Source organism: Bombina bombina, chromosome 1 (genome assembly GCF_027579735.1).
Source record: "Bombina bombina isolate aBomBom1 chromosome 1, aBomBom1.pri, whole genome shotgun sequence".
Taxonomy (NCBI): Eukaryota; Metazoa; Chordata; class Amphibia; order Anura; family Bombinatoridae; genus Bombina; species Bombina bombina.
In genome coordinates this window covers 667,886,747-667,913,933 of record NC_069499.1, presented here as the reverse complement: position 1 = coordinate 667,913,933, position 27,187 = coordinate 667,886,747, and the positions used below count along the sequence as shown (strand labels likewise).

Below are 27,187 nucleotides of genomic sequence, written 5' to 3'. Positions count from 1 at the left end.
TTCACATATTGATGTAAAGGGCTATAAAAGGCCTCTTCTAAGGCAGAACTTTTCAGACCTGCCTGCCTTGATGGGAGTTTTAGTCTCTATTTATTTGTGTAGCTCAGCTTGGGTCTGTGCCAATGCAAACAGCAGGGATCTATTTATTAGCCTTGTTGGTCTCCTCCTATGTTTGCCAATATCAGATGACTTAACCTCTAAACAGGAAACGGCAAAAACAAAGTCCTGGAGCGGATTAGCTTGACTGGTTGCCTGTGTCCCAGGTGATATTATATAGTTTGACAGGGCGGTGACAGCACATGTCAAAACTGTTTGTTTAGTGACTGCTCTCCTTTGCTAGTGTAAGGCAGCATTGAAAAGTGTGTTGTTTTAAAGCTATTTTAGACTGAAGTCATCAGTCTGTAGTTTTTAATTTTGAAGAAATGCAGATATAAGTGGAATATTTATAATATGTTCATACAGTGTATAAATGTCATTGTGTTATTGCTATCTGCAATATACTATCTGTCTGCCACAGAATATATGAAATATGTACTTACCCCTTGACAGATTTTTCTTTCGTTTTGTTTTTGTGGGGGATGATATTGTGATTGTACTTGTTCATAGCAAAGACAAAACAAACTCACGCACAAACAGGCATACACACAGAAAGACTTATACAGGAACACATACGGACATATTCAAAGGGCTAAACAAAACGGACGTGCACAAACACATGCAACCTATACACACACACACAATCACATATATACAAAAACACATCTATATGCACACATTCATATGTACATAAATATGCATGCATATACATAGAGATATGTATATACACACAAACATAAGCATGCACACACACGAAACAGCACACGTACATGTGAATGCACACACATACATATATACAGAAATGCACATATATATGCACACACACAAACACAAAAACTTCCACACATACACAGAAATGCACATGTATGCACACACACATATATACATGTACGCACACACTTGCATATTGTTTATTTTAAGCAGCACTATGTAGTGTAGATCATTTTCATCATGGAGCCAAATAATAAACATTAATCATTCTGCGACACTCAGGAGGGCAGTCTTTACAGCAAATAGCCCTAAACTATTTTATATTGTGTTTTAAAACATTTGTTATATAAATAATATGTTTGTGGTGTGTTGTTTCTCTTGTTAAGTGTATCCAGTCCACGGATCATCCATTACTTATGGGATATTAACTCCTCCCCAACAGGAAGTGCAAGAGGATTCACCCAGCAGAGCTGCTATATAGCTCCTCCCCTAACTGCCATTACCAGTCATTCTCTTGCACCCAACGAATAGATAGGATGTGTGAGAGGACTGTGGTGATTATACTTAGTTTCATACCTTCAATCAAAAGTTTGTTATTTAATAATAGCACCGGAGTTTGTTATTCCTTCTCTGGTAGAATTTGAAGAAGAATCTACCTGAGTTTTTCTATGATTTTAGCCGGAATAGTTAAGATCATATTGCTGTTTCTCGGCCATCTGAGGAGAGGTAAACTTCAGATCAGGGGACAGCGGGCAGATTAATCTGCAAATAGGTATGTAGCAGCTTATTATTTTCTGACAATGGAATTGATGAGAAATTTCTGCCATACCGATATAATGTAAACTCAGCCTTAAATGCAGTAGCAGCAACTGGTATCAGGCTGTCATGTATGTATATTTTACACTTCAGTATTCTGAGGAATGGCACTTCACTGGAATTATACTGTATGCATAAAACTTTAGCCTAATTTGCAGGGACTAGCAACAGGCTTTTTAATAACACTCAATTTATTAATGTTAAACGTTTTTTGCTGGCATGTAAAATCGTTTAATTTTCTGAGGTACTGGGTGAAAAAATGTTTTGGGCACTATTTTTTTCCACTTGGCAGTCGTTTTATTTAATTTATGACAGTTTACTGATCTCTCTCACTGTTATGTGTGAGGGGCCTTTTTTGGTGCTTTTGCTACGCATCAAAAAATTCAGTCAGAAGTTTATTGTCTTCCCTGCATGATCCGGTTCATCTCTACAGAACTCAGGGGTCTTCAAAACTTGTTTTGAGGGAGGTAATCACTCACAGCAGAGCTGTGAGATTGTAGTTGACTGTGATAAAAAAACGTTTATTTCTGTATTTTTTTTTTTTTTTCTGCTATCAGGGTTAGTTATCCTTTGCTAATGGGAGCAATCCTTTGCTAAAATTGTGTTTTTTACAAAGATTTGATGCTATAACTTTTCAGTTTATTAATTTTCAACTGTCATAACTTTTTCTGTGCTTCTTATAGGCACAGTACGTTTTCATATTATAGTAAATTACTTGAAAAGTATTTCCAAGTTGCTAGTTTATTTGCTAGTGTGTTAAACATGTCTGATTCAGAGGAAGATATCTGTGCTATATGTGCTAAAGCCAAAGTGGAGCCCAATAGAAATTTATGTACTTACTGTATTGATGCTACTTTAAATAAAAGTCAATCTGTACAAATTGAACATATTTCACCAAACAACGAGGGGAGAATTATGCCGACTAACTCGCCTCACGTGTCAGTACCTGCATCTCCCGCTCGGGAGGTGCGTGATATTGTAGCGCCGAGTACATCTGGGCGGCCATTACAAATCACATTACAGGATATGGCTACTGTTATGACTGAAGTTTTGGCTAAATTACCAGAACTAAGAGGTAAGCGTGATCACTCTGGGGTGAGAACAGAGTGCACTGATAATATTAGGGCCATGTCAGACACTGCGTCACAATTTGCAGAACATGAGGACGGAGAGCTTCATTCTGCGGGTGACGGTTCTGATCCAAACAAACTGGATTCAGATATTTCAAATTTTAAATTTAAGCTGGAAAACCTCCGTGTATTACTAGGGGAGGTGTTAGCGGCTCTGAATGATTGTAACACAGTTGCAATACCAGAGAAAATGTGTAGGTTGGATAAATATTTTGCGGTACCGGCGAGTACTGACGTTTTTCCTATACCTAAGAGACTTACTGAAATTGTTACTAAGGAGTGGGATAGACCCGGTGTGCCGTTCTCACCCCCTCCGATATTTAGAAAGATGTTTCCAATAGACGCCACCACACGGGACTTATGGCAAACGGTCCCTAAGGTGGAGGGAGCAGTTTCTACTTTAGCTAAGCGTACCACTATCCCGGTGGAGGATAGCTGTGCCTTTTCAGATCCAATGGATAAAAAGTTAGAGGGTTACCTTAAGAAAATGTTTGTTCAACAAGGTTTTATATTGCAACCTCTTGCATGCATTGCGCCTGTCACGGCTGCAGCAGCATTTTGGTTTGAGTCTCTGGAAGAGACACTTGAATCAGCTTCATTAGATGAGATTACACACAAGCTTAAAGCCCTTAAGTTAGCTAACTCATTTATTTCAGATGCCGTAGTACATTTAACTAAACTTATGGCTAAGAATTCCGGATTCGCCATTCAGGCACGCAGAGCACTGTGGCTAAAATCCTGGTCAGCTGACGTTACTTCTAAATCTAAATTGCTTAATATACCTTTCAAAGGGCAGACCTTATTCGGGCCCGGGTTGAAAGAAATTATCGCTGACATTACAAAAGGCCAGGCCATGCCCTGCCTCAAGACAGAGCCAAACCTAAGGCTAGACAGTCTAATTTTCGTTCCTTTCGTAATTTCAAAGCAGGAGCAGCATCAACTTCCTCTGCACCAAAACAGGAAGGAGCTGTTGCTCGCTACAGACAAGGCTGGAGACCTAACCAGTCCTGGAACAAGGGCAAGCAGGCCAGGAAACCTGCTGCTGCCCCTAAGACAGCATGAATCGAGGGCCCCCGATCCGGGAACGGATCTAGTGGTGGGCAGACTTTCTCTGTTCGCCCAGGCTTGGGCAAGAGATGTCCAGGATCCCTGGGCGTTAGAGATCATATCTCAGGGATACCTTCTAGACTTCAAATTCTCTCCCCCAAGAGGGAGATTTCATCTGTCAAGGTTGTCAACAAACCAAATAAAGAAAGAGGCGTTTCTACGCTGCGTACAAGATCTTTTATTAATGGGAGTGATCCATCCGGTTCCGCGGTCGGAACAAGGACAAGGGTTTTACTCAAATCTGTTTGTGGTTCCCAAAAAAGAGGGAACTTTCAGGCCAATCTTGGATTTAAAGATCCTAAACAAATTCCTAAGAGTTCCATCGTTCAAAATGGAAACTATTCAGACAATTTTACCCATGATCCAAAAGGGTCAGTACATGACCACAGTGGATTTAAAGGATGCTTACCTTCACATACCGATTCACAAAGATCATTACCGGTATCTAAGGTTTGCCTTTCTAGACAGGCATTACCAGTTTGTAGCTCTTCCATTCGGATTGGCTACGGCTCCGAGAATCTTCACAAAGGTTCTGGGTGCTCTTCTGGCGGTACTAAGACCGTACCTAGACGACATTCTGATACAAGCTTCAAGCTTTCAAACTGCCAAGTCTCATACAGAGTTAGTACTGGCATTTCTAAGGTCGCATGGATGGAAGGTGAACGAAAAGAAGAGTTCTCTCTTTCCACTCACAAGAGTTCCCTTCTTGGGGACTCTTATAGATTCTGTAGAAATGAAGATTTACCTGACAGAAGACAGGTTAACAAAGCTTCAAAATGCATGCCGTGTCCTTCATTCCATTCAACACCCGTCAGTAGCTCAATGCATGGAGGTGATCGGCTTAATGGTAGCAGCAATGGACATAGTACCCTTTGCACGTCTACATCTCAGACCGCTGCAATTGTGCATGCTAAGTCAGTGGAATGGGGATTACTCAGACTTGTCCCCTACTCTGATTCTGGATCAAGAGACCAGAAATTCTCTTCTATGGTGGCTTTCTCGGCCACATCTGTCCAGGGGGATGCCATTCAGCAGGCCGGACTGGACAATTGTAACAACAGACGCCAGCCTACTAGGTTGGGGCGCTGTCTGGAATTCTCTGAAGGCTCAGGGACAATGGAATCAGGAGGAGAGTCTCCTACCAATAAACATTCTGGAATTGAGAGCAGTTCTCAATGCCCTTCTGGCTTGGCCCCAGTTAACAACTCGGGGGTTCATCAGGTTTCAGTCGGACAACATCACGACTGTAGCTTACATCAACCATCAGGGAGGGACAAGAAGCTCCCTAGCAATGATGGAAGTATCAAAGATAATTTGCTGGGCAGAGTCTCACTCTTGCCACCTGTCAGCAATCCACATCCCGGGAGTGGAGAACTGGGAGGCGGATTTCTTAAGTCGTCAGACTTTTCATCCGGGGGAGTGGGAACTTCATCCGGAGGTCTTTGCCCAAATACTTCGACGTTGGGGCAAACCAGAGATAGATCTCATGGCGTCTCGACAGAACGCCAAGCTTCCTCGTTACGGGTCCAGATCCAGGGATCCGGGAGCGGTTCTGATAGATGCTTTGACAGCACCTTGGACCTTCGGGATGGCTTATGTGTTTCCACCCTTCCCGATGCTTCCTCGATTGATTGCCAGAATCAAACAGGAGAGAGCATCAGTGATTCTAATAGCGCCTGCATGGCCACGCAGGACTTGGTATGCAGGTCTAGTGGACATGTCATCCTGTCCACCTTGGTCGCTACCTCTGAAACAGGACCTTCTGATCCAGGGTCCCTTCAAACATCAAAATCTAATTTCTCTGAAGCTGACTGCTTGGAAATTGAACGCTTGATTTTATCAAAACGTGGTTTTTCTGAGTCAGTTATTGATACCTTAATACAGGCTAGGAAGCCTGTTACCAGAAAGATTTACCATAAGATATGGCGCAAATACTTATATTGGTGCGAATCCAAGAGTTACTCATGGAGTAAGGTTAGGATTCCGAGGATATTGTCTTTTCTACAAGAAGGTTTAGAAAAGGGTTTATCCGCTAGTTCCTTAAAGGGACAGATTTCAGCTCTGTCCATTCTTTTACACAAACGGCTGTCAGAAGTTCCGGACGTTCAAGCTTTTTGTCAGGCTTTAGCTAGGATCAAGCCTGTGTTTAAAACTGTTGCTCCACCATGGAGTTTGAACTTAGTTCTTAATGTTTTACAGGGGGTTCCGTTTGAACCCCTTCATTCCATTGATATCAAGTTGTTATCTTGGAAAGTTCTGTTTTTAATGGCGATTTCCTCGGCTCGAAGAGTCTCTGAGTTATCTGCCTTACATTGTGATTCTCCTTATCTGATTTTTCATTCAGACAAGGTAGTTCTGCATACTAAACCTGGGTTCCTACCTAAGGTGGTCACTAACAGGAATATCAATCAAGAGATTGTGGTTACATCTTTGTGTCCTAATCCTTCTTCGAAAAAGGAACGTCTGCTACACAATCTAGATGTAGTCCGTGCCCTGAAATTTTATCTACAGGCAACTAAGGATTTTCGACAAACGTCTTCCCTGTTTGTCGTTTATTCTGGTCAGAGGAAAGGTCAAAAAGCTTCGGCTACCTCTCTCTCCTTTTGGCTTCGTAGCATAATACGGTTAGCCTATGAGACTGCTGGACAGCAGCCTCCTGAAAGAATTACAGCACATTCTACTAGAGCTGTGGCTTCCACTTGGGCCTTTAAGAATGAGGCTTCTGTTGAACAGATTTGCAAGGCTGCAACTTGGTCTTCTCTTCATACTTTTTCCAAATTTTACAAATTTGACACTTTTGCTTCTTCGGAGGCTGTTTTTGGGAGAAAGGTTCTTCAGGCAGTGGTTCCTTCCGTATAAAGAGCCTGCCTGTCCCTCCCATCATCCGTGTACTTTAGCTTTGGTATTGGTATCCCATAAGTAATGGATGATCCGTGGACTGGATACACTTAACAAGAGAAAACATAATTTATGCTTACCTGATAAATTTATTTCTCTTGTAGTGTATCCAGTCCACGGCCCGCCCTGTCACTTTAAGGCAGGTAATTTTTCCATTAAACTACAGTCACCACTGTACCCTATGGTTTTCCTTTCTCTGCATGTTTTCGGTCGAATGACTGGTAATGGCAGTTAGGGGAGGAGCTATATAGCAGCTCTGCTGGGTGAATCCTCTTGCACTTCCTGTTGGGGAGGAGTTAATATCCCATAAGTAATGGATGATCCGTGGACTGGATACACTACAAGAGAAATAAATTTATCAGGTAAGCATAAATTATGTTTTTTCAGTGCACTAATGTTTTGGAACTAAAATTAGCGTTTATTTTCCCTGTTAGACCTGAGCAATGGAGGAGCCTGTGACAATAAGCAAGCGATACGAGGCATACCAGCATTTGCAGAATGTCAGGTTAACCAAAGAACTGAAAGGTGATTTCTTTATTTGTCTACTTACAAATAATTGATATTAATCATCTGCAGCAGAAGATAAGCTCAGTGTGCATTTATGTGATTTTGTTCACTGCGTAACAGACAATTACATTTTATTGGCGTTGCAGAAATATAGTATATCACAATCTTTCACCAGTAATTTCACAGCTTCACTACAATATTAATATGTAATCATTTTAACAGAACACTTTACTGCAGTAAAATACATGATAATCAACAAATATCAGAATTGTCATTCCCAGGAAAAAATACAACCTTTATTACCGATATACTATCCAAAGCTGTAGGTTGTATTTTATGTATGCTGCACAAAACATAGAAATAACATATTAAAATAAAGTGTGACACACATATAAAATACAATTAAAGGGATGGTAAACTCACTTGTTAAACTTTTTCCGATAAGTCATGAAAAAAAAATATGTGCACTTTATATTTCTCTCTACCTTACCTTCAAGATTTCTGTTCTGGTAAAATTCCAGTAGAGAGGTGTAAGTAACTCATTGATGGTTACAGGAAGCAATTGATTTCAGTTATTTTTTCCAAGAGGTGTGCTACCAAATATTAAATTGAGGGTGCCAATAATTTTGTTCAGTCCATTTTTGGAGTTTTGCTTGGAATTTGTCAGATTAGGCTTTTTTCTCTCCACCTTTTTGAGTCATACCAATACAAACAAAAGAAATAAACACGAGAATGCCTAAACATTTGTAATTGCAACAATCTTCTAGGCGAAGTGGTGCATTATCTGACAGAAATTCAGTGGTGCCAATATTTTTGACCATGACTATGTGTATATATATATATATATATATATATATATATATATATATATATATATATATATATATATATATATATATATATATATATATATACATACATACATACACACTTTTTTGCCATTCCCAGTCAAATCCCTTGAAACATGCAATATCATTTTTAATAATTCAAATGTGTTTTTTTATGTGTTTTGAATATAAATAATTTAAATTCCAATGTTCTTTACTTAGAAAATGTTTTTGATTTTGATTTTAAAATAGCAATTTCAATATATATCTGTATATACGATATATTTCTATATTCAGTATATATATCTGTATATATCCATATAGATGTATATGTTTAGATATAAATAATCATAAAAAAAAATATATATATATATATATATATATATATACACAGGGAGTGCAGAATTATTAGGCAAATGAGTATTTTGACCACATCATCCTCTTTATGCATGTTGTCTTACTCCAAGCTGTATAGGCTCGAAAGCCTACTACCAATTAAGCATATTAGGTGATGTGCATCTCTGTAATGAGAAGGGGTGTGGTCTAATGACATCAACACCCTATATCAGGTGTGCATAATTATTAGGCAACTTCCTTTGGCAAAATGGGTCAAAAGAAGGACTTGACAGGCTCAGAAAAGTCAAAAATAGTGAGATATCTTGCAGAGGGATGCAGCACTCTTAAAATTGCAAAGCTTCTGAAGCGTGATCATCGAACAATCAAGCGTTTCATTCAAAATAGTCAACAGGGTCGCAAGAAGCGTGTGGAAAAACTAAGGCGCAAAATAACTGCCCATGAACTGAGAAAAGTCAAGCGTGCAGCTGCCAAGATGCCACTTGCCACCAGTTTGGCCATATTTCAGAGCTGCAACATCACTGGAGTGCCCAAAAGCACAAGGTGTGCAATACTCAGAGACATGGCCAAGGTAAGAAAGGCTGAAAGACGACCACCACTGAACAAGACACACAATCTGAAACGTCAAGAATGGGCCAAGAAATATCTCAAGACTGATTTTTCTAAGGTTTTATTGACTGATGAAATGAGAGTGAGTCTTGATGGGCCAGATGGATGGGCCCGTGGCTGGATTGGTAAAGGGCAGAGAGCTCCAGTCCGACTCAGACGCCAGCAAGCTGGAGGTGGAGTACTGGTTTGGGCTGGTATCATCAAAGATGAGCTTGTGGGGCCTTTTCGGGTTGAGGATGGAGTCAAGCTCAACTCCCAGTCCTACTGCCAGTTTCTGGAAGACACCTTCTTCAAGCAGTGGTACAGGAAGAAGTCTGCATCCTTCAAGAAAAACATGATTTTCATGCAGGACAATGCTCCATCACACGCGTCCAAGTACTCCACAGCGTGGCTGGCAAGAAAGGGTATAAAAGAAGAAAATCTAATGACATGGCCTCCTTGTTCACCTGATCTGAACCCCATTGAGAACCTGTGGTCCATCATCAAATGTAAGATTTACAAGGAGGGAAAACAGTACACCTCTCTGAACAGTGTCTGGGAGGCTGTGGTTGCTGCTGCACGCAATGTTGATGGTGAACAGATCAAAACACTGACAGAATCCATGGATGGCAGGCTTTTGAGTGTCCTTGCAAAGAAAGGTGGCTATATTGGTCACTGATTTGTTTTTGTTTTGTTTTTGAATGTCAGAAATGTATATTTGTGAATGTTGAGATGTTATATTGGTTTCACTGGTAAAAATAAATAATTGAAATGGGTATATATTTGTTTTTTGTTAAGTTGCCTAATAATTATGCACAGTAATAGTCACCTGCACACACAGATATCCCCCTAAATTAGCTATAACTAAAAACAAACTAAAAACTACTTCCAAAACTATTCAGCTTTGATATTAATGAGTTTTTTGGGTTCATTGAGAACATGGTTGTTGTTCAATAATAAAATTAATCCTCAAAAATACAACTTGCCTAATAATTCTGCACTCCCTGTATATCCAATGTATAACACAAGCATTCACTGGACTTGATACAGGGGAAATAAAACGTGTTTAATTCCATATAAACAAGTGACGTTTCAGGGTGTTCACCCCTTTATCAGACCAACCCGTTGGTCTGATGCAGGGGTGAACACCCCTGAAACGTCACTTTTTTATATGGAATAAAACACTTTTTTCTCTTGTTAAGTGTATCCAGTCCACGGATCATCCATTACTTGTGGGATATTCTCCTTCCCAACAGGAAGTTGCAAGAGGATCACCCACAGCAGAGCTGCTATATAGCTCCTCCCCTCACTGCCATATCCAGTCATTCTCTTGCAACTCTCAACAAAGATGGACGTAGTAAGAGGAGAGTGGTGTATTATAGTTAATTTTTTAACTTCAATCAAAAGTTTGTTATTTTTAAATGGTACCGGAGTGTACTAATTATCTCAGGCAGTATTTAGAAGAAGAATCTGCCTGCATTTTCTATGATCTTAGCAGAAGTAACTAAGATCCATGGCTGTTCTCACATATTCTGAGGAGTGAGGTAACTTCAGAGAGGGAATGGCGTGCAGGTTTTCCTGCAATAAGGTATGTGCAGTTAATATATTTCTAGGGATGGAATTTGCTAGAAAAATGCTGCTGATACCGGATTAATGTAAGTTAAGCCTTAAATGCAGTGATAGCGACTGGTATCAGGCTTATTAACAGAGATACATACTCTTATAAAAGTGTAATATAAAACGTTTGCTGGCATGTTAATCGTTTTTATATATGTTTGGTGACAAAACTTATTGGGGCCTAGTTTTTTTCCACATGGCTGGTTTGATTTTTGCCTAGAAACAGGTTTTCCACTGTTGCAATATGAGTGGGAAGGGCCTATTTTAGTGCTTTTCTGTGCAGCTACTGACAGAGACATTCAGCTTCCCTCTGCATGATACAGGACATCTCTGAAGGGCTCAAAAGGCTTCAAAGTCGTGTTTGAGGAGGGTAACAATCACAGTAGACTGTGGCAGTTGTTGTGACTGTGTTTAAAAAACGTTTTTGTCATTTATTATTCTGTTTTTGTTATTAAGGGGTTAATCATCCATTTGCAAGTGGGTGCAATGCTCTGCTGACTTGTTACATACACTGTAAACATTTTGTTAGTGTAACTGCCTTTTTTCACTGTTATTTCAAATTTTGTCAAAATTTGTTTCTCTTAAAGGCACAGTAACATTTTTTATATTGCTTGTTAACTTGCTTTAAAGTGTTTTCCAAGCTTGCTAGTCTCATTGCTAGTCTGTACAAACATGTCTGAAACAGAGGATACTTGTGCATTATGTTTAAAAGCCATGGTGGAGCCCCATAGGAGAATGTGTACTAAATGTATTGATTTCACCTTAAACAGTAAAGATCAGTCTTTATCTATAAAAGAATCGTCACCAGAGGGGTCTGTCGAGGGGAAAGTTATGCCGACTAACTCTCCCCACGTGTCGGACCCTTCGCCTCCCGCTCAAGGGACGCACGCTAATATGGCGCCAAGTACATCAGGGACGCCCATAGCGATTACTTTGCAGGACATGGCTGCAATCATGAATATTACCCTGTCAGAGGTATTATCCAGATTGCCTGAATTGAGAGGCAAGCGCGATAGCTCTGGGGTTAGACGAGATACAGAGCGCATAGATGCTGTAAGAGCCATGTCTGATACTGCGTCACAATATGCAGAACCTGAGGACGGAGAGCTTCAGTCTGTGGGTGACGTCTCTGAATCGGGGAGACCTGATTCAGAGATTTCTAATTTTAAATTTAAGCTTGAGAACCTCTGTGTATTGCTTGGGGAGGTATTAGCTGCTCTGAATGACTGTGACACAATTGCAGTGCCAGAGAAATTGTGTAGGCTGGATAAATACTATGCAGTGCCGGTGAGTACTGATGTTTTTCCAATACCTAAAAGGCTTACAGAAATTATTAGCAAGGAGTGGGATAGGCCCAGTGTGCCCTTTTCCCCACCTCCTATATTTAGAAAAATGTTTCCAATAGATGCCACTACACGGGACTTATGGCAGACTGTCCCTAAGGTGGAGGGAGCAGTTTCTACTTTAGAAAAGCGTACCACTATCCCGGTTGAGGACAGTTGTGCTTTTTCAGATCCAATGGATAAAAAATTTGAGGGTTACCTTAAGAAAATGTTTATTCAACAAGGTTTTATTTTACAGCCCCTTGCATGCAGTGCGCCTGTCACTGCTGCGGCGGCATTCTGCTCCATTGACTGAAATTGTTGACAAGCTTAGAACTCTTAAGCTAGCTAACTCATTTGTTTCTGATGCCATTGTTCATTTGACTAAACTAACGGCTAAGAATTCCGGATTCGCCATCCAGGCGCGTAGGGCGCTATGGCTCAAATCCTGGTCAGCTGATGTGACTTCAAAGTCTAAATTACTCAACATTCCTTTCAAGGGGCAGATCTTATTTGGGCCTGGTTTGAAAGAAATTATTGCTGACATTACTGGAGGTAAAGGTCATACCCTTCCTCAGGACAGAGCCAAATCAAAGGCCAAACAGTCTAATTTTCATGCCTTTCGAAATTTCAAGGCAGGTGCAGCATCAACTTCCTCTGCTTCAAAACAAGAGGGAACTTTTGCTCAATCCAAGCAGGCCTGGAAACCTAACCAGTCCTGGAACAAGGGCAAGCAGGCCAGAAAGCCTGCTGCTGCCTCTAAGACAGCATGAAGGAGTGGCCCTCTATCCGACAACGGATCTAGTAGGGGGCAGACTCTCTCTCTTCGCCCAGGCTTGGGCAAGAGATGTTCAGGATCCCTGGGCGTTGGAGATCATATCTCAGGGATATCTTCTGGACTTCAAAGCTTCTCCTCCACAAGGGATATTTCACCTTTCAAGATTATCTGCAAACCAGATAAAGAAAGAGGCATCCCTAAGCTGCGTACAAGATCTCCTTGTAATGGGAGTGATCTATCCAGTTCCGCGGACGGAACAAGGACAGGGGTTTTATTCAAATCTGTTTGTGGTTCCCAAAAAAGAGGGAACCTTCAGACCAATTTTGGATTTAAAGATCCTAAACAAATTCCTCAGAGTTCCGTTATTCAAGATGGAAACTATTCGAACCATTTTACCCATGATCCAAGAGGGTCAGTACATGACCACAGTGGACTTAAAGGATGCCTACCTTCACATTCCGATTCACAAGAATGATCATCAGTTCCTGAGGTTTGCCTTTCTAGACAGGCATTACCAATTTGTAGCTCTTCCATTCGGTTGGCTACAGCCCCAAGAATTTTTACAAAGGTTCTGGGCTCACTTCTGGCGGTCCTAAGACCGCGAGGCATAGCGGTTGCTCCTTACCTACACGATATCCTGATACAGGCGTCAAGCTTTCAAATTGCCAAATCTCATACAGAGATAGTTCTGGCATTCCTGAGGTCGCATGGGTGAAAAGTGAACGAAGAAAAGAGTTCTCTATCTCCTCTCACGAGGGTTTCCTTCCTAGGGACTCTAATAGATTCTGTAGAAATGAAAATTTACCTGACGGAGTCCAGGTTGGACAATTTTAACAACAGATGCCAGCCTTCTAGGTTGGGGTGCAGTCTGGAACTCCCTGAAGGCTCAGGGTTCATGGACTCAAGAGGAGAAACTCCTCCCAATAAATATTCTGGAGTTAAGAGCAATATTCAATGCTCTTCTGGCTTGGCCTCAGCTAGCAACACTGAGGTTCATCAGATTTCAGTCGGACAACATCACGACTGTGGCTTACATCAACCATCAAGGGGGAACCAGGAGTTCCCTAGCGATGTCAGAAGTCTCCAAGATAATTCGCTGGGCAGAGACTCACTCTTGCCACCTGTCATCGATCCATATCCCAGGTGTAGAGAACTGGGAGGCGGATTTTCTAAGTCGTCAGACTTTTCATCCGGGGGAATGGGAACTCCATCCGGAGGTGTTTGCTCAATTGGTTCTCCGTTGGGGCAAACCAGAATTGGATCTCATGGCGTCTCGCCAGAACGCCAAGCTTCCTTGTTACGGATCCAGGTCCAGGGACCCAGAAGCGGCACTGATAGATGCTCTAGCAGCGCCTTGGTTCTTCAACCTGGCTTATGTGTTTCCACCGTTTCCTCTGCTCCCTCGTCTGATTGCCAAAATCAAACAGGAAAGAGCATCGGTGATATTGATAGCGCCTGCGTGGCCACGCAGGACCTGGTATGCAGACCTAGTGGACATGTCATCCTTTCCACCATGGACTCTGCCTCTGAGACAAGACCTTCTAATACAAGGTCCTTTCAATCATCCAAATCTACTTTCTCTGAGATTGTCTGCATGGAGATTGAACGCTTGATCCTATCAAAGCGTGGCTTTTCCGAGTCAGTAATTGATACCTTAATACAGGCACAAAAGCCTGTCACCAGGAAAATTTACCACAAGATATGGCGTAAATATCTTCATTGGTGTGAATCCAAGAATTACTCATGGAGTAGGGTTAGGATTCCTAGGATATTGTCCTTCCTCCAAGAGGGTTTGGACAAAGGATTATCAGCTAGTTCTTTAAAGGGTCAGATTTCTGCTCTGTCTATTCTTTTACACAAGCGTCTGGCAGAAGTTCCAGACGTTCAGGCATTTTGTCAGGCTTTAGTTAGAATTAAGCCTGTGTTTAAACCTACAAAATCAAAAATAGACTGCGCTTCTCTGACCCCACGAAAAATATAAAAATATAAATATAGATGTAAATGTGGTGATGCAAGTCAATAAATACTATGAGTAGATAAAAAAGATGATTATATCAATCTCTGCTACAGGCTTCTAAATAATATGATGCAAAACTCACAGGCGTGAACCCAGGAATAAGAAACTTTAAAACGGCATATCTATCACACACTGCCTAAAGAACATGACACTGCCTAAAACATGACATATAATTATATATCAATAAATAAGTAAAACAATAATGATAATAATAATAATAATAATACTTCCCCGAGAAAAATTAGGCGCTGAAAGTATAAGTGGAATGGAGGGTGCTGCTGTGTTGCAGGGTGCAATGAATTGTGTTCCTGCTCCCAATAGGTTTTTTTTTTTTTTTTTTACTGTGTTTAAACCTGTTGCTCCTCCATGGAGCTTAAACTTGGTTCTTAAAGTTCTTCAAGGGGTTCCGTTTGAACCCCTTCATTCTATTGATATCAAACTTCTTTCATGGAAAGTTCTTTTTCTGATGGCTATTTCCTCGGCTCGAAGAGTCTCGGAGTTATCTGCCTTACATTGTGATTCTCCTTATCTGATCTTTAATTCAGATAAAGTTGTTCTGTGTACAAAACCTGGGTTTTTACCTAAGGTGGTTTCTAACAAGAATATCAATCAAGAGATTGTTGTTCCATCATTATGTCCTAATCCTTCTTCAAAGAAGGAACGTCTTTTGCATAATCTAGACGTAGTCCGTGCCTTGAAGTTTTACTTACAGGCTACTAAAGATTTTCGCCAAACAGCTAACCTGTTTGTTGTTTACTCTGGACAGAGGAGAGGTCAGAAGGCCTCGGCAACCTCTCTTTCTTTTTGGCTTGGGAGTATAATCAGTTTAGCCTATCAGACTGCTGGACAGCAGCCTCCTGAAAGGATTACAGCTCATTCTACTAGAGCTGTGGCTTCCACCTTGGCCTTTAAAAATGAGGCCTCTGTTGAACAGATTTGCAAGGCTGCAACTTGGTCTTCCCTTCATACTTTTTCCAAATTTTCCAAATTTGATACTTTTGCTTCTTCGGAAGCTGTTTTTGGGAGAAAGGTTCTACAGGCAGTGGTTCCTTCCGTTTAAGTTCCTGCCTTGTCCCTCCCATCATCCGTGTACTTTAGCTTTGGTATTGGTATCCCACAAGTAATGGATGATCCGTGGACTGGATACACTTAACAAGAGAAAACATAATTTATGCTTACCTGATAAATTTATTTCTCTTGTAGTGTATCCAGTCCACGGCCCGCCCTGTCCTTTTCAGGCAGGTCTAAATTTTAATTAAACTACAGTCACCACTGCACCCTATGGTTTCTCCTTTCTCGGCTTGTTTCGGTCGAATGACTGGATATGGCAGTGAGGGGAGGAGCTATATAGCAGCTCTGCTGTGGGTGATCCTCTTGCAACTTCCTGTTGGGAAGGAGAATATCCCACAAGTAATGGATGATCCGTGGACTGGATACACTACAAGAGAAATAAATTTATCAGGTAAGCATAAATTATGTTTATTTCACCTGTATCAAGTCCAGCGAGTGCTTGTGTTATAACTTGAAATTTAATGTTCCTGGGCGTACACTTATTTCAGTGGAATATATATATATATATATATATATATATGGGTTGCCACCCGTCCCTTAAAATACAGAACACTTATAAGTTGCACATGCTGCAGGGTGTGCAAGGAGGAATTTGAATAGTGCTGTTCAGAAACACAATACATGTTCCTCCCTGCAGCATGTGTAACTCATAAGTGTCCAGGAAAACATGACTGAGGTGGCCACCCTAATATATATACAGGTGGCCCTCGGTTTACAAGGCTTCAGTTTGCACCATTTCAGAATAGTTCCTGTTTCTATAAGTAATTATGTGACCGCTTCTTTAGAAGAAAAAATACCACTATTACCATGCACTTGAACTTCTGTCTGGTTATCAGTCTGTGTATACGTAGGGTAGGAGTGTCTGAGGGCAGCCTGGAATAGAGCCGCCCAGCTCATACAGCATCCTGGAGCAGAGCCTCTTTAGCTTATAGCCAAGCGCTTCACGTGATAGCCACGGCACATGTGGGTCAGGCATCTCAAGCAGCAGGCTAAAGTAGAGCTGCCTTGAGTAATTTCCCATCTTACAGAAGAGAGGACTGTCTCCACAGCTCAGCACATATGTAGACATTTTTTCCAGTGACTCCGAGGCACTTTCCATGCAGTATAGTCTGCCTGTGGGTCTGTCCCCAGTATCCCCATTGACTGCCTACCTTCGCAGTCTAACTAGCACAGTCACATACTCACACAGACACACATACACACAAACAGTCACTCACACACACACACACACATACACCCTTGCACACACATGCACAGTCACACACATGCAAACACTCGCACACACATACACCCTTGCACACACATGCACAGTCACACACACACACACATGCAAACACTCACACACATAGTCAAACATTCACACAGACACACATACACACAAACACTCACACACATACACAGTCACACATACATACAAACACTCAAACACACATACACGCTCACACACGCATATACACACACTCATACACACAGACAAACATACATAGGGTTTATTTATGTGTGCCCATATTTCGTTAAAAAAAATACCTGTGGAAAAATGTTGTCCCCATTGACTATCTACCATCACAGTCTGGCTGTAGCACAGTGCCGACTTGCATACTCACACACACATACACTCACACACTCACACACACAGTTTAAGTTCATTAAACATAGTTTATTCTACTGTTGTCAGTTTTGTTTGCCAAAAAATGCATATGGTTAATGTGCTGCTCTAAACCCACTGCTCTTTACTAAATTTTGACCGCAAAATTCTCCTTTACTTCATATTCCTCACACTCACTGAGCTCCATTTCTCACTTTCCTGGCACATATTATTGTTAAATGAAGAATTCAATTTGTATGACCTATATTTATTGATTGAAATGTATATTTTAATTTACAGAGTTAATGATGATAAAGAATATGAAGAAATACTTTCTGATGCATCTATACAAAAGGATATTCCTCCTTTCCTGCCTGAGACATCTCCGCAATGTGCATTTGAGAAGGTGTGTATTCTGTAGGTTAGATCACATTCCTATTGTAAATTAACAACTGGTTGTTAGAATGAGCAGGGTTGTCTTTGAAATTCTCACCCTGACCTACAAAGCCCTTACCAATGCTGCCCCACCCTACCTGTCCTCACTCATCAACAAATATATTCCAGCCTGCCCCCTAAGATCCAACAATGACCTGCTCCTTTCTTCCTCTACCATCACCTCCTCATGCTTGACTACAGGACTTCTCTTGTGCGGCACCAACCGTCTGGAACGCACTTCCGCCAGCTGTCAGACTGTCTGCTAACTTCCTTGAAACGTTCCCTAAAGACCATTTTGTACAAGAAAACTTATCACCCGACTCAGTAACAAATGAATTTCACTTACCTAACAGTTGCCCTCATCTATCTCCTCACTAATTTCATTCTCACCTCTGCAGTCCCCACCTCCTATTTCCCATCCTCCTACCCATCTTGATTGTAAGTTCCCACGGGAACAGGGCCTTCAATACCCCCTGTATTTGCCTATAATATTTGTCTTTTATTGTATTGTTTCACCTTTGTACTTTTTTGTACCCATGGACAGCGCTGTGGAACCTGTTGGCGATTTATAAATAAAGAATAATAATAATAATAACCACTAGTGTTTATAAGCCAATGTTAAATGATTTCAGTATTTATGATACATTTTTACTTGGCAATGCCACCACTAAAATGTATCTTTATTATTACTGATCCACAGACCAGTATTCCCTTAATAGATTATGAGTCGCTTTAAATGATATCAGGGGCATAATTACAGGGGTATCAGAGATCTCAATTGAGTACAGACCTGCATGTCTAGGGGCAATAATTGAACATGCAATCCATAATATTGCAAGGGTTCAACTGGCATTTTTTGTGGCCCCTCTGTGTCCCCCTGCACATCAGGGCAGGTCACAAAGTTTAAGGAACATATTTGTCTTTACAGATATAGTAGAAGAGTTTTCAATATGTTTCTCTATGCAAAAACGTGGCACCATATTTGTGCATTTCCTAACAAAATCCTTACCGTATATCAGCAATTACGCTTTATTTCCTTATATAGTTTGAATTTATAAGGAAAAAATATAGTAAGTCTCTACACCTATTCAGAGGCTTAGGAATCAATTTATCAAAGGCTTCGTAAGCCTTTCGACCCCATACGACTGCAGGTTCTCACAAGAGAACCTGCACGCCGTATTTAACAACCTGCGGTCATCAGACCTCTGCTTTCCTAACCTAACCTTTCCTAACCTTTCCTAACCTTTCACTACCTCTCCTGCCAGTGCGTGATTGGCTGTGTGTGTGGGCAGGGGGCTGGATTGCACACAAGCGCAAAATAGCGTTTGTGTGCAATGCTGAATTCCGCCATGGGAATTCAACCCGCAAGAGGCAAGCTGCGGCGGGAAGGGGCGCGTATGTGCACCTTGTCCGTCTCAGCTTGATAAATTGCCCCCTTATTATCTCTCCTCTTTTTTTTATCCTACCCAAAATAAACCTTGAAATGCCTTGACTCACTACTGCAACTACAATCAAGGTCACAGCTACCCCAAACCTTATGTCTCTACATAACAGGGCAGTGATTTGATGTATAAGCCACAACTTGCGGGGACTTTGTAAGCTTTGACTTAAAAGGATGCTAAGCTGCCCATCTCAATCACAGTCAAATAAAAACAAGCAGCATGTTGGCATCCCAGAGGTGGAGTGTCAGTATTTTTTTAATGCCACTTTGTGCACGTTTGCCACCTTTGACTTAGACTAATGAATTTGAATGTTATCACCCAGAGAGGTTCTCTCATATATAGGGGTTGGACAAAGGTTTCAGCATATTTGGTAACTATAGCAAACATACCTGATTCAAAACGGTTCCCATGTATGTAGATAGTTAAATATTAATGATGTTTTCCCAAATCAAATTAGAATATATGTTTAATATAGACTATGAGATGTGTATTACACTTTTATGCTTAGTAATTTGCATAGAGAACATTGAAGATTATTGGCAGACCTCAGATACAGATAAGAACACTTTTTAAAAAAAATAATAAAATAATAAAATCTATGCCCCCTAATGGATGAGGAAGCTTTAATGGCCATTTGAAATATCCTTATGTGCTACACATTATTTTCTAGAGATCCAGTATAAGTGATGTATCATCAGTGGACACTGGAATTGGTTTAACCCCATCGCAGGATTCTTTGACATCAAAATCGTCTGGTCAAGGTAACATAGCTTTTTATATAGATTTCACGCTGTACATACTGATATCACAAAACAGCTGACAGTACATCTATCTATCTATCTATCTATCTATCGATTGTTTAATCTTTCTATCTATCTGGCTATTTGTGAAATAGTATATATTATACCTAATTATATATGTTATAAGAGAGGTTTTTAACTATAACTTTGTATCCAACAAATCAGAAAAGCCTTCATCTGGAAACACTGCAGTTTTTAGTAGTTTATGATTAATAGATACAGAGATATTCTGTAGCATTCATGTATCATACTGACGAGGACAAGATTATATATACGTTCTTCATAAATAAAAAAGAACTTGTAAATTGTATAATGATTGTGGTTTTATCAGCTGATAAGGTAATACAAGAAAGGAGTAAAGGAATTAATATGACATATCAGTTATAGTCAAATGGAAGCCAACTGGCTAAATACAGCCTAATAAAAAAAAATGTGATGGCACAATGGGATAGTGAATTTAGTGAAACAATTTAAAGGGATATATAAAACAGTCTGTTTCATTGTGATAAAAACACTAAGCAGTTTTATACTTAATATAAACCATTGCAATATGTAAATATTCATAACTTTAGAAGGATTTTACCTTTGATTACTTTTTTTTTAACTTAGATTTTGCAGTGTCCATTACTTCCTGTCACAGCACTACAAGGAGGTTGGGGTCTCTACAGTAAGGCAAATTAGCAGTTTTTCTTTAGAAGTGTTGCTAGGAGACACCTATCTGCTAGCTGCAAATAGTTTATTGCCAATGATTAGTATAGGACTGAAAAAAACATCTACCATAATTTGTGTAATGGTAGCTGTCTTATCTAGCTGAGGGTAGTGGCTATACTGAAAATTTCTAGCCCTCATTTAGGGCTAGATTATGAGTGGAGCGCTAACTGTTGTGTGCATCTAAAGTAGCGCACATACTATGAGTTGAAAGTAAACGTGTTCGCTTGAGCACAATCACATTTAACATGCTGGGTTAACGCGACTTCTGAGCTTGGGTTAACTGTTGTGTGAGACAAAAAAAAAATGGCACAAAAAACATAAAAAATACCTTTAAAATTACAATTACATTCATAATAAATATATAATGCAAATTCCTATAATTAGGAATTTAACAGAGGGCGCAAAATTAATAAAACAAATGGAAATGTGAGATGATCAAATTCAAAAGTAAGAAAGTTAAAGGAAAATGGGAAAATTGTGAAACCTCAAGTGGGTAATGTTAGTGGTAATAATAAAAGGGGAAAATACTAATATATAGGAAAAAATAAATGACACACATATGCGTGTGCACTGTGAAATTGTAAAATTATACAAAATAATACAAAATTGTACAAGATGGGGGGAAAAAAATTGTGTGTAAAATTATTTTCAAAGTGTAGTCCTTGAGTCAGCTTTTCTTCTAGCGGATTGGGCTTGCAAAGGTCATCTAAGAAAAATATAAAGGAGAGTGCCTTATAGTGCAGTTATCCAAGGTAAAAAGCAGTAAGTGAATGAATGTTGACAAATGGTGACACGAGCAACCATTTGTCAGCATTCATTCACTTACCGCTTTTTACCTTGGATAACTGCACTATGAGGCACTCTTCTTTATATGTTTCTTACATTAATAATAACACTGTCTGATATAACTTTTAAATGCATTTTTAAAAATAATTTATAAGGCTCAAAAATATGAGGTCTCAGGTGTTAAGGCATGCAAAGGGCTTTAACTTAGAGATACATAGATACACATGTCTAAATATGTATGAACACACAAAAAAAAGTCCAGCACTCACTCACAAGCTCTCAACTAAGATAAAAAGCAGCAATGGAAGAATTAGTTACCGCATCTGGCCAAATGGGAAAAGCCCAGGTACCTTGTCAAGGTTTCTTCCAAATAAACCTGGGTGCCTAAACAGCCACACATTGCAGGCTCACAATCAAACAACTGTGAAAAAATGGAGGGTGCACAGGCTTATGTAATCTCCCCAAACATATACAAAACACGGGTGGGGTCAGCACTCTCAGGCCGGACTGGGTACACATCCTATGACCCTGCAACATGCACAGCCCTGGGTGCAAACCAGCACTCTCAGGAAGCTGCACTGTCACCAGAGTCACAGGCAGCTGTGCATGTTGCAGGGTCATGGGATGTGTACCCGGTCCGTGTTTTGTGTATATATATATATATATATATATATACATATTTATCTGTGTGTACAGATGTAGTTGTTTTTACTGTATATTTACTGTACATATTTAACATTCCAATGTTCTTCACTTTCAGGAAAATGCCCCTTTTTACTGTAAATACATATTTCTATGTATATGTGTATATACCTATGTGTATATCTATTCCGTTACATATATAGGTATAGATATGTATTTTACATGAACAGTATCAGATATATCTAGAAAAATACAGTACTGTGTAAAAGTCTAAGGCCACAATTAGATGTATCTTTTTAGCAAAGTTTTAATGACCATCCATATTTATTTTTGGTCTGTTTATTAAAATCGCTAAGTTTATTTTAATATATTTTATGAATTTATATATTTTTTTTAAATATAGTAATCTGCCTACCGTTTTTGTGCAGACTTCTCCCCACAACTACTTTGTGACTTTCTCCGCTATTACGTATAGAGCGGTCTCCCAAGTGAGTGCATGATGAACCTCAACTATTGAGCATCCGCAATACGCCGATGTGAACTACTACTGCACATGTGATACTATTGCATACACTCACCAATGCGCATTTGTTAATCAAATAATTGTCTAACGACTGCAAGCTATTACGCCTGCGCGGAACGGGACCGCGCATATGAGTCCAGATGGAGAGTGAGACAGTAGCGCATGCGCTGTTTAAATAGTAGGCGGGTGACGTACAGTAGATTGACGGCCGTCTAACGGACAGAATTTTAATTGGTAGTTTGGAGAATGTGACTGAGAAGTAAAAAAAATTAAAAAAATGGGTAGATTTTGATAAACTGTAAATATTGAGATAATACGGCAATAACTTTATTTCAAGATGATTTCATGCAACATGGTAACTGAAACCCATATTTATTTTGGACAGAGAATTGGATTCAAGTTTGACATACAGGCAACTTAACCTTCATTTTAATATAAACAGAAAATACAGGCAATATTTACACAAAATATAAAAAATACTGAATTTTGCCTTAAGAAGCCATTTTGTGTGACCTCTCTTGGCTCTAATCACATCTTGAACTCTTTTGGGCAGACTGTCCTGAAGTTTTCTGAAGTAATCTTTTGGTATATTATACCAGGCTTTTTTCAGCATTTGTCAGAGTTCTTCAGATTTAGGTTGTCTTTTTTTATTTTTTTCTCTGTCCAGTTAATCCCATACTGGCTCTATAATATTTAGGTCTGGGCTCTGTGGAGGCCAGATCATGACTGTCAGTGTTTTATCAGCTGTTTTTCTCTCCAAACATGATTTTACTGCATTAGCAGTGTGCTTGGGATTGTTATATACACCATTTTCCAATCACACTAAATACTTGCCACTTTAGCCTATAAGAAGCTTTTTTTCAGATTTTTTTTCCCCTAACACTGCATACAAAAGTACATTTGTAAAGAACATAGGAATGTAAAATATGTGTTTTGCACATTGTCTTTCGTGATTTAGATATCAACACAGTTGGGTTAGCACACATGAAAACTAGTAATCTTAAGGCGCTAACCCGACCATGTCAACATCTAAATTTGCGAAAAAACACAATGTGCAAAACACATATTTTTCATTTCTATATTTATCTGATACTGTTCATGTAAAATACATATTTATACCTATATATTTTTAGGAATAGATATATAGGTGAATATACAGATATCTATATAAATATGTATTTATGAATAAATAGAACATATTCTACTATGTGAAGAACATTGGAATGTGAAATATTAATATTTCATATTGGGTTTAGCGCTCTTGAATACACGGTCGGGTTAGCGTGCGAGTGTGGGTGTTTTTATGTTGTTGCGTTTTCGTGCTACATTGCTGTTTTTTAACACATCCTGTTTCTTTTTAGTTTTACTTTGAATTAACAGATTTCTTTTTACTAAAGGGGCACTGTTTAATATCCCTTAAAACAAATATCCATCTACTATTATTATCAGGTATTTGTAGAATGCCAACAGATTCCGCAGTGCTATAAACATAGGCGGTATACACAATAACATTCATAGGGATCAAATCGGTAGAGGGCCCTGCCGAGAGTTGCACCATTTTATTTGGCTCTTATAAAGGCGATCTACAAACAGCTGGGCTCATAGGCTTACATTCTAAGGGGTTCAAGGGGAAAGCAATGGAGTTAGGAAAGGTTAGTGTAGGTTGTATGCATCCCTGAATAGTAGAGTCTTCAGGGAGCGCTTGAAGCTGTTAAAACTAGGTTTAAGTCTTGTGGAGAGAGGCAGGGAGTTACACAAGATGGGAGCCAGTCTGGAGAAGTCCTGTAAACGGGAATGTGAAGAAGTAACAAGAGAGGAGGAGATCGTGAGCAGAGTGAAGGGGACGGGAGGGAGAGTATATGGAGACAAGGTCTGAAATGTAGGGGGGAGCAGTGCAGTTGAGGGCTTTGTCAGAGTGAGGATTTTGTGTTTAGTCCTGGAAGCAAGAGGAAGCCAGTGAAGGGATTGGCAGAGAGGTGCAGCAGATGAAGAGCAATGTGTAAGGAAGATGAACCTGGCAGAGGCATTCATTATGGATTGTAAAGGAGCTAGGCGGTAGCTAGGTAGACCAGAGAGGACAGAGTTGCAATAGTCGAGGCAGGAAAAGATGAGAGAGTGGATTCAAATCTTAGTTGTGTCTTGTGTAAGGAAATGTCTAATTTTAGAGATCTTTTTAAGGTGGAAGCTGCAGGCTTTAGCCAAGTACTGAATGTGAGGAGTGAAAGAAAGGTCTGAGTCGAGTGTGACCCCTAAGACATCGGGCATGCGGGGAAGCGGTAATGATGGATTTATCAACAGTTATAGAAAATTGGGTGGTGAAGATTTTGGAAGAAGAGGGAAAAATAAGGAGTTCAGTTTTGGAGAAATTTAGCTTAAGGTAGTGAGAGGAGATCCAAGATGAGATATGAGAAAGACAGTTAGTGACAGGGGTTAGTAAGGAAGGAGGTAGGTCTAGTGCAGAGTGGTAGATTTGGGTGTCATCGGCATATAAATGGTATTGAAACCTATGGGACTTTTTAAAGAAACCTAAGGATGACGGTAGATTGAAAAGAGAAGGGTATCGAGGACAGAGCCTTGAGGTACCCCAAGAAAGTGGTAACAGGACAGAGGCTGCTCAAGAGAAGGCTACACTAAAGGTACGGTTAGATAGATGGGAAGAGAACCACAAGAGAGCTGTGTCGCAGATGACGAAGGATTGGAGGGTTTGGAACAAAAGAGTGTTGTAGACAGTGTCAAAGGCTGCAGACAGATCAAGGAAGATAAGCAGAGAGAAGTGGCCTTTGGATTTTGCTGTAAGTAGGTCCTTGGTAACCTTGACAATAGCTGTCTCTGTGGAGTGATGGGGATGAAATCCAGATTGCAGTGGGTCAAGAAAAGAGTTTAGTGTAAGAAAATGGGATAGACATGCATATACTAGTTTTTCAAGGAGTTTTAAGGCAAGAGGGAGTAGGGAAATAGGGCGGTAGTTGAATGGGGAGGTTGGATCAAGAGAAGGTTTTTTGAGGATAGGTGTGACCAGTGCATGTTTTAGAGATGAGGGAAATATACCAGTGCTGAGGGAGAGGTTGAAAATGTGTGTGAGTGTAGGGGTAAGTGTAGAAGAGAGGGAAGGGAGTAGCTGTGAGGGGATGGGGTCGAGGGGACAGGTAATGAAGTGGGAGGACAGTATAAGGGCAGAAACTTCTTCCTCGGTAACAGGGGCAAAAGAGCTAAATTTATGGCTATTTGGGTTTTGGATGATTGTGAGCTTTTGAGGGGGTGGGAGATTGGTAGTATGTTGATAGCTGATTTCATTTCTGATGGCGTCAATTTTGTTATTGAAGTAGCTTGCAAAATCTTGAGCTGAGAGAGAAGTTGTATTAGGATGTGGGGGTGGGTTGAGAAGAGTATTGAATGTGGAAAACAGATGTTTTGGGTTAGAGGAAAGAGTAGAGATAAGAGTAGAGATGTATTGTTGCTTATAAAGATTTAGGGCAGTATGGTAGGAGTTCAAGATGAACTTGTAGTGAAGGTAAGCTTAACTCTGAGATTTTCACCAGTGTCACTCAGCAGTACGGGAACATCTGCGTAGGTACCGTGTCAGAGGAGTATGCCAGGGCTGAGGATGAGAGTGTGGTTTCTGAGCTATGGTATGTGGGGCCAGATTGTCAATGACCGATGTAAGGGTGGAGTTATAGTGGCAGATAGATTGGTCAGGGCCAAAAAAGGAGGGGATGGAAGAGGCAGTGGTTCGAGAGAGCTAGCAAGCTGTTGCTAATCTAATGAGTTAGTGCTTCTGTGAAGTTTGGTTTGAAGTGTAGAGGGAGGGGGAGTTGTAGGGATGGATGTGATGTTGCAAGTGAGGAGATGATGGTCAGAAAGAGGAAAATGGGAGTTTGTACAATTTGAGATAGTGCATCGATAGCTGAAAATCAGAGGGAGTGACCATCTTTGTGAGTGGGAGACTCAGTCCATTGTGACAGGCTGAAAGAGGAAGTGAGTTGCAGAAGTTATTTTGCAGAGGAGGCAGTGGGATTGTCAAGAGGGATGTTGAAGTCGCCAAGAATGAGGGCAGGGGTGTCTGAGGAATGAAAATAAGCAAAGTGATGTAAAACTTGAGTTGAGGAGCCAGGGGGCAGTATATGACTGCAACACGTATAGAGAGGGGAGAGAATAAACAAATAATGTGTGCTTCAAATGAAGAAAATGTAAAGGAAGAGAAGGGCTGTTTTTGTTGAAAGGTGCAACGTGAGGAAAGTAAAATACCAACACCAACTCCTTGTCTATTGGTTTATCAAATCTCTTGATGAATATGCTTTGTTATTTTTATATTTTATAGTTGTAAGTTTGTTACTTTTTTAGATTAATGCATTGTTTTATATGGATTAAGCAAATTAAGGAAATCTTTGCATATAGTAGAATGTGCAAGAAATCTACAGATCAAC

General features: G+C 40.1%; 1 protein-coding gene across 4 annotated transcripts in view; it reads left to right on the top strand.

Annotated features, from left to right (window-relative positions):
• LOC128645842 (synaptotagmin-like protein 2) overlaps positions 1-27,187 on the top strand; it is a 258,116-nt gene that overhangs the window by 130,421 nt on the left and 100,508 nt on the right. For all 4 annotated transcript variants that reach the window (XM_053699133.1, XM_053699132.1, XM_053699131.1 and 1 more), the window contains 3 exons: positions 7,193-7,283; positions 17,725-17,830; positions 19,972-20,062. In XM_053699133.1, the coding sequence (XP_053555108.1) occupies positions 7,193-7,283; positions 17,725-17,830; positions 19,972-20,062 (288 nt within the window). The remainder of the gene's footprint in view (positions 1-7,192; positions 7,284-17,724; positions 17,831-19,971; positions 20,063-27,187) is intronic.